The 7,967-nt window shown below is 41.9% G+C and overlaps 1 protein-coding gene across 1 annotated transcript; it reads left to right on the top strand.

The window, feature by feature from the left end:
- The first annotated feature begins 2,572 nt into the window (after positions 1-2,572).
- otud3 (OTU deubiquitinase 3) lies at positions 2,573-7,123 on the top strand. Its single transcript, XM_085781281.1, has 8 exons — positions 2,573-2,693; positions 3,643-3,943; positions 4,422-4,570; positions 5,004-5,116; positions 5,231-5,353; positions 5,547-5,679; positions 5,903-6,090; positions 6,179-7,123. The coding sequence occupies exons 2-8, from the start codon at positions 3,738-3,740 to the stop codon at positions 6,344-6,346; spliced, it is 1,080 nt and encodes a 359-aa protein (XP_085637407.1). The 5' UTR covers positions 2,573-2,693; positions 3,643-3,737; the 3' UTR covers positions 6,347-7,123.
- The last annotated feature ends 844 nt before the right edge of the window (positions 7,124-7,967 follow it).

Raw genomic sequence — 7,967 nt, 5'->3', positions numbered from 1 at the left:
TGTTTTTGCTCTGTTGAGATTTGAAGATATTTGATTTGAAGTCTTTGTTGCATTAGTGTAAATGAAAGAATTTGCTCATGTACACAAAATAGAGAAAATTGCATATTTACATCAACAGTTTGAAACAACTTTCTACTAAAGACATTCTCAAGAAAACACAGTGAGTTTTGTCAATTGTCTGGAGTAAGTTGTTGAGTTTATACAGTGTTTTATTTAAGTGGTGGGGTGAAATTAACCTGAAGTGGGAAGTTAGAAAATCCATAAAATAATCCAAAAAGTGCCATAAGTGTTGGGTTGTTGCAAATATTTCCTTGACAACAAATCATATTCTCAAGACATGAATGTTTTAAATAAATGTTTGGTACAAGATCCAACAAACATCACATCATCAATCTTATACTTTTTAAAGGGGCATTGTGTAACTTCTCCTGTTATCTCTTCACGAAAATCGATTATTTTGTTCAAAAGTACGTTTTTCATTAATCAGTAATCACCCCCATCAACAAACTGAAGTGTTCCTTTCAGCTCTGAATTTGCCGTTCATATCATTTATATATACAACGAGCGGGTAAGCTCGGTGCTGGCTGCCAGGTCATGTCGCCATGTTTTTACGTTCAGTGGCAGCGTGGCGTAGGAAACCACGGAAACTCACCGGAGACACTGTCGGCGGTGTGAAAAGTCAAATCGGGTGGCGGTGCAGTGAGGAGGAATGGAGCGTTACACTGATGCTGCATTCAGGTGCAGTCGGGCAGACGGCCGTCGCTAACAAACCAGATGTCATTTTAGTCACAGAAGTCGAGAGAAAGCCGGTAAAACGTGGGTCAGGTAAACAATACCACATCGCCATGACAACATATTGTCACGTGTATTGTTTTGCCACTTGTTTACATAGAGGCTTGTTTATGCCGTTATGTGCAGCGGCTGTCGTCCGTCTGCCGTCTGCCCAATTTCACGTGAATGCAGCATGAAAAATACGATTGAGTTGCTTGCGATTTACAACCGCAATGCTAGATGGGAGTAATTCCTACACAATATACCTTTGAGTGAAAATGAAAAGCAAAAATGACCATTTACACTAAAATCACATTATCTGGCCATATAATGGTAATATGACGTATTGTGCAGCACTAGTATAAATGAACCAAGTCTCGTCCCGTGAGTTGTCTGCTGCATTAAAATTCCAACATATAGCCTACCAAAAACTGCGGTATTTGCATTTGGTTACAGGCAAAAATAAAATACTCTGCTAAAGTGGAAGAGGCCAGTTTATCTGTTAGCTGTTATAAAAATAAGCAGCACACGCAGTTTGTTAGTTTGAAGAGTAAATGTAGTTTAGACCATTTAGGAACTGGGAACTCAGAGTCCCCATTGGACCAAGATACTGTATATTACAGGCAGGTTGGTTATAATTCATATTACTATCTAGGTGATGGTGTCCATACAAATAATAGTAAGTCAGTGATGTAAAAAGCAGAATCAGTCATAAATGTGTTCATGTTCTATTTTAGCCTCATGTCTGCCTGTAACATAATGATTTGATGTAGGCTACCCCCACCCCTCTCCATACACACACACACACACACACACACACCTAGAAGCATACTGTACATGTGCAGTATAAATGATATGTTGTCCACGGTTGGGTGATTGCTCTTCTGTTCCACTCAGGTGACTGACGCTGATTGCTGCACATGCACAAATGCATGGATAACCTTCAGGCCATTACATCTGCTTGCACACAGTGCCATCAGTCACTATGGTCTATAATAAACCACATACCCACTTACATCTGCAGATCTGTGCCCTGTTTCTTTTACGTCAGCTCGCTCAGTAAAAATTTGTGTTCTTTTTTGCTCTATTCTTACAAAATGGAATAGTTTTACTGCGCTACTGTTTTTTGATGCAGTTTCGTGTCTTCGGGCTATTGTCTTTTTGTCTCACTGTGTCTGCTTGGCTTTTCTACATAGCCAACATTCTGTTTATTGCTTCTCGGCCCACTCCTCCCCCACATTTTATTCTCCAACTGTGTGGAGTAATCTGAAGGAGTTGCTGGTGAGTAGATTTTCTACGAGCAAGGTGGAGTAGAAGTTGGAGGGATTTTCAGATGCAAAATTTCTTTTAAAATGTAAATCAGCCTCCTCATCCTGAGTCACAGTCTGTAATATAAAATGACTCAGAGTTTTCTGACTTGCTGCAATTATCAAAATGATAAATAGTTCTTAGTTGTCTGAGACCACTTTAGGTTATGATAAAAAACTAATGGTAGGCCTAAATAAGTAAAAAAAAACAACAACAACAATATATAGCCTAAACATAACAATTTTTGAACATGTAGCCTAGGCTATTGGTTTATTTATATAAGATGAATAAATCAAACAAATTGTAGGAAAACATTTAGTTTTTTATGTAAACCATCTTCTAATCGGAGTAGTTTGATATCTTGGATATGGGTATCTTCATACATGCAGAGGATGTGTGAAATAATGTATAGATACCTGCTACTTTCGACATCCGTTTGCAGTTTTTTTTCTTCTTTTGACCCATTCCCGCTTCCGTACGTTTTGACGCAGACGGAGTTACGTAAGCGGAAACTGAGTTGTAAACAAAAACGACAATCATTACATTTCCCTTCTGAGCCAAAAAACACAAGAAACGAAACAACGACGCATCTCGTCGAGCGCAGCCTAATAAAGGCAAGTACCAGTTTGTTCACTACGCTAAAGTATTTAGCTGCTCACTGTGTAGTGGAGCTACAGGCGGGGAGAAATGGTTTGTTATGTAATATTCAACCGTTAACGCCAGCTAGCTGCTCAGCTAACTGCTAGCTGTCGAACTTACGTTGGCAAAGCTTATGTCGATAATATTGCATTAAATCAATATTATCTAGCAGAAATCTAGTACTAGTTATTACGTAGTGCTAACGTTAGTTAGTTCTTTGTTGGTTAAAGTTAGAAATGTCGACTTGTTGGTCAACTATGTGACGAAATTAGTCGAAGTGTTGTTTAGCTTCAAAAATGACGACACGGGAGTAACGTAACGCTATTAAGTGAACTCCTCACCGTGACACACTATTGCCACGAATACCAGCACCTCAAAAAATGTGAAAGATACTGACTAAAGGTGTTGGACACAGTTGTCAATTCGTCAAACATTTCATCATACAATATTTCACTTAGGGGAACAAGACATGATATTCACCTGCTCCCACCACAACACGCTGTGCAGAGCTCCTGTTTGCTGCGAGATCCAAGAACAGATCAGACTGAAACAAACTGCTTCTTCATCCGTCGATATTATCTTAGTCTAACAATATCATGCGCTGATACATACGAAAATAACTCGCGGCTCAGTAGATTTATCCATAAATGCCGTATAGTCCAATAGTCTCAGCCTCTAAACGTCACATTTCCTTATGTATTTTGGTACAATGTCTTCTACATCAGAGACTGTGGCGGTATGTTTATGTCTTGCAAATTCTTCCTTAACAGATTGGTTTGCTGGCTAAAATGACAACTATGGGATAATTTATGATACCATAAGGAAACTACAATACATATCTCATAACATATCCTGAAAACGTGTCCTCTCTTCCTCCTCTCCTCCTCTCCTCCCCACCTCTGTTTCTCTGTATTTTTAAAACAGGTTCCAGATGTTTGGCTGTGCTTGATGCAAGTGCTGGGTCGTTACTGTGAGAAGACATTTGGTGTTGTAGGCCTGCAGAAACGACTGCAGCCGTCATGTCTAGGAAGCAGACCTCGAAACCTGTGCGCAGCAATAAAAAGAGTGAACTGGAACGTAAGAGGGATGAGCGGGCTGCGCGCCGGGCCATTGTAAAAGATCGGAAGAACCGGCCTCAGGATGGTGATGAAGGAGCAGAGTTTGTCAGTTTCTCCAATCAGCTTCAGGCACTGGGGCTCAAGCTGAGAGAAGTCCCTGGAGATGGGTAGGAGACAGAAAAAGATTGTGTTGTGATTGTGTTGGTGCAAGCGCCACTGATACTGTAACACATTTCCCTTAAATCATATAATACACAAAAAGGCTTAGCTTCAAGCTGGCAACAGCTGTGTCACCATTAGTAACCAGAAGAAACATTTCCAGCCTCTGTGTCCACTTCCCCTTTGTACACAGTCAGTAACAATATGTTGTTAAGTAAACTACATCATTTTTATAGCTGTGTGGCTGCTGCACATTAAAGGAAAATGTCACTAGAGCAATAACTTGTCAGTGTTCATCCGTCATGTTTATTACTGGGCCAAAGGTCTGGGAAGCTTGTGTTTTGAAGAACCAAAGTTACTCTTATTGTCCAAAACCCGAACTTTTGCATCTAATGTCAACTCTAACATGGGCGCCTGTGAAATGTTAAAATGTCCTGATAGATTTACCTGGGAGAGACCTTAGTCTACTTCTTCATTTGTTTGCAGAAACTGCCTGTTCAGAGCCTTAGGCGACCAGTTAGAGGGTCACTCCCGGGGTCACCTGCGGCTTCGCCAAGAGACTGTCCAGTATATGTCGTCTCATCGACAAGACTTTGAGCCTTTCGTGGAGGACGATGTGCCCTTCGCACAGCACTGTAAGAAAATGACCTAGTCTGAGACACAGACTAAATCAATGACGGAAATAAAAGCCTGTGATCAGATAAGAGGCTTTGACCAGGACCTCATTAGCAGTGAATAAAATCATGAAGTTTCTTTGAATGAGAAGTTCTTTGATATCAATGGGAGACCATTTTGACCAACAACTATGTGCTGACCCCTGGTGGTCAGTCTGTCTGCTTGCAGTGGACAGATTGAACGTGTCAGTGGTTCCCAAATTGGGAACCTCCAAGACAACAAGTACAACATTTAAAAAACATATTTTGCTTCACAAATAATATTTATATTTTCATACTTCCCTTCATCCTTTGCTTCTGTAGGGCACCATTGAAAGTTACGAAGAAGTTACGCTGTGTGATCACTGCGTAGGTTTACCTTTGTGAAAACATGTTTTTGTTTCTTTCCGCCCAGTGTCTAACCTCTCTCAGCCTGGTACATTTGCTGGGAACGACGCAATCGTGGCTTTTGCTCGCAGTCAACAGGTGAAGGTGGTCATCCATCAACTGAACACACCACTCTGGGAGGTAGGGGCATGCAAAAGCTTTCAAATTACACCATGTAATTACCTGTGCCATTAGATATGCTAGTTAACAGCCCTTGGTACAATTCACAGTTTATCTGTTGTGTTTTCATGGCAGATCAATGGTGCCGAGAAGCAGGTGTGCAGAGAGCTGCACATCGCATACCGCTATGGAGATCATTATGACAGTGTGAGGCGGACTGGAGACAACTCTGAGAGTCCAGCTCAGCTCCGCATAGAGGTATACTCTAGTGTACAAACCCCATACATCAGATGAAGTTATGTAGTAACTTGCAGGTCTGCTTGTTTAGATTTCTAGAGTTTCTCACATTTAACACATATATGTATATGCTTAAGTTTTGTTAGAGCTCCCCAAATGAGACACCCTTTACTGGTGCATTTCTGATGATTTTTCTTGCCTTTGCTGTTGTCAGAACATGCAGAATTCACGAGGCCAGCAGCGTGAGTTCGGGGACGGTCAGAGGGACAGACAGAAAAATCCTTCCCCCACTGCCTCGGAGGAGGACAACGTGATCCTGAGCTCCATCAAGAATCGAGGAATCCAGGGTCAGAAGTTCCACTTGACTCATTAGCTGCAGGAAGATTTAAACAGTGAGGGCAAAAGAGCAAAAACTAGAAATCAACTTAGTCACACTTCCCAAATTTAATTTATAATCACCATTATGAGCTTATCTGCTCAGCGACAGTTTCAGTTCACTAAAAAAAAAACTCTAATTCAGTAGACTGCTCAGTTGCTCATGTGTTTGTTTGTTTGTGTTTTCTGCCTCAGGTGATGAGGAGAACCTGCTCCAGCTGAGCGCGGCTACCATCAACGCCGAGTGGCTCGTCGGTTCTGTGCTGGGTCAGTCCTGCCAGGGCCAGTGCGCCTCGGGATCCTGCTCCGCCTGCAGAGCTGCAGCTACAGACTGCAGCGACCAAAGGCAGTCAGCAGAGGGCAGCAACGTACAAAAGCTCAAGGTGGAGTAGCTGACCGGCTTCTCGTTCCGTCACAATCTAATGCCACAGCCTGACGAGACAAACATGTTTATTTCCTTCATCCCCTAAGGTATCGAACAAGCAGAGGAAAGAGCAGCAGCGGCAAGAGAAGAAGAAGCGCCAGGAGGAGAGGCATCGGCAGAAGTTCCTGCAGGGAAAAGGAGGAGGCCAGGACCAGAACCAGAACCTGCCAGATGCTGTTACTTTAGTACCAGCTCTCAACACTCTCAGTATATAGACTGGAGCATGGCCAAGATTACCTACTGCTACTCTAGCTACTGGTGGCTGACGCTGTCCACAAAGTTTTTGCACATAGTCAGATAAGATTCAGTCACAGATGATGACTTTTCCTAAAGAGAACCCTATAGTTTCTTTCCAAACAAACAGTATAACGGTGCCTGCAAACTTGTGTGTGTGTGTGTGTGTGTGTGTGTGAGATGCGTGAAAGTTGTAAAAGACAAAGAGAGTGAAAGAGCACGGCTGTCAGTATTTTCGTTGGGTTTTTTTGATTTAGTTCAATCCCTGGTTAGTGTTGGTGTATGTAGAAACTCTTCAGAGCTGCTCTACCTACCTACCTACCACGCTACCTTTTGGCCCCCTGCCTCCCCACCCTCTGTCTCTATGCTGGACATCTGGCTTCCCCACGACAACCATGCAGATAATCTCGTGCAGCTGGGCTTTTTTGATTTGCCACAGATTGAGTTCACGTTTATTCAGATGTTCAGATCGTTTGAGTTTTTTTTTCTCGATCTGACCGAAGATGGAAGTGAAGACAGAGCGGCAGATGAATGATTGTTATGCACACTGTGTAAGGAATGTGGCAATAAAAAAAATTAATAAATGATAGCTTACTCTGATATTATATATTGCACATTTTCCAGGGTGACATGTTGCCTTTTGTAATTCCCCACAGTGCTGGAGAAAATGTCAACACAACTGACATATCAGGCACATATTGGCAAGACACTAAGGCTTCACTGTATACAAAGGTTTTATCCACCTCATGTCATTATTAACATATATAGTCCTTGGGCCAAGACCCAAAACATATCAGTATCACCTGGGAGGCAAATTCTAGTTGTGATTCTTTTATTCCTATACACCCCTAGATTAAGTTTTGATATGATAGACCTTGCTGACTGGCAGATTTATAGTATTTATCACCTCTTAAAGTAATAGACTGTTGCTGTTCAAAAACGAAAAAAAGTGCCTTCCCTGTAAATCATCTTTCTTTCATCATATCCTCTTCTTTGGGTGTGAACTAATGGCCAGCCACAGAGACTTGTATACTGTAAACCCTTGAGTAGTGTTTCAAGTAATTTATCTAATATAGGTGTAAATAAGCTTCAATTAGCCGATTGTCAGGTCTAAATCATTGCAATGTATTTTCTAATTACAATAAGGATACTTTTTGACAAATTATATTTCTTCCCAATACCTTATTCAATTGGTGTAGAGGCAAAATAGATAGATAGATCAGTTCAGTCCTTTATTTTGGACAATGATGAACGCAGATCAACAAAACGTGAACAAAAGGTGGTGGATGTGAAAGCCCTGTCAATTAAGTATTTTTTTCTCACTTTAACAACTTTGGGCCTTTCTCAAACGAAAAGTGGTGTTTGTCTCGCGCTCTCTCTTTTCACACTCCCTCGCTTGCCCTCGTATCGATCTGCATGGACTTAACCAAAACGGGGGGCGACCGCCATTCCGAAGGACCGCCATTCCGACGGTCTGCCAGTCCGAAAATTCCCGAAGGTCCGTCATTTCGAACTTCCCGAGGGGCCGCCGTTCCGAATGTGTTTTATTTTGAAAATTGACCGGATTCTCTCGTGGTTTGACTTCCTGCCCGGCTTGACACG

This window comes from Trachurus japonicus, chromosome 7 (genome assembly GCF_045865225.1).
Source record: "Trachurus japonicus isolate A0001 chromosome 7, Traja_1.0".
NCBI classification, from domain to species: domain Eukaryota; kingdom Metazoa; phylum Chordata; class Actinopteri; order Carangiformes; family Carangidae; genus Trachurus; species Trachurus japonicus.
This window is presented reverse-complemented; position numbering and strand designations above follow the sequence as displayed.

What these genes read in the sequence shown, in the direction of transcription:
- otud3 (XM_085781281.1), top strand. Translation starts at nt 3,738, where the DNA reads ATGTCTAGGAAGCAGACCTCGAAACCTGTGCGCAGCAATAAAAAGAGT. An exon ending in CAGCTCAGCTCCGCATAGAG is followed by an intron (nt 5,354 to 5,546) that starts GTATACTCTAGT and finishes TGCTGTTGTCAG; the next exon opens with AACATGCAGAATTCACGAGG. An exon ending in GCAACGTACAAAAGCTCAAG is followed by an intron (nt 6,091 to 6,178) that starts GTGGAGTAGCTG and finishes TCATCCCCTAAG; the next exon opens with GTATCGAACAAGCAGAGGAA.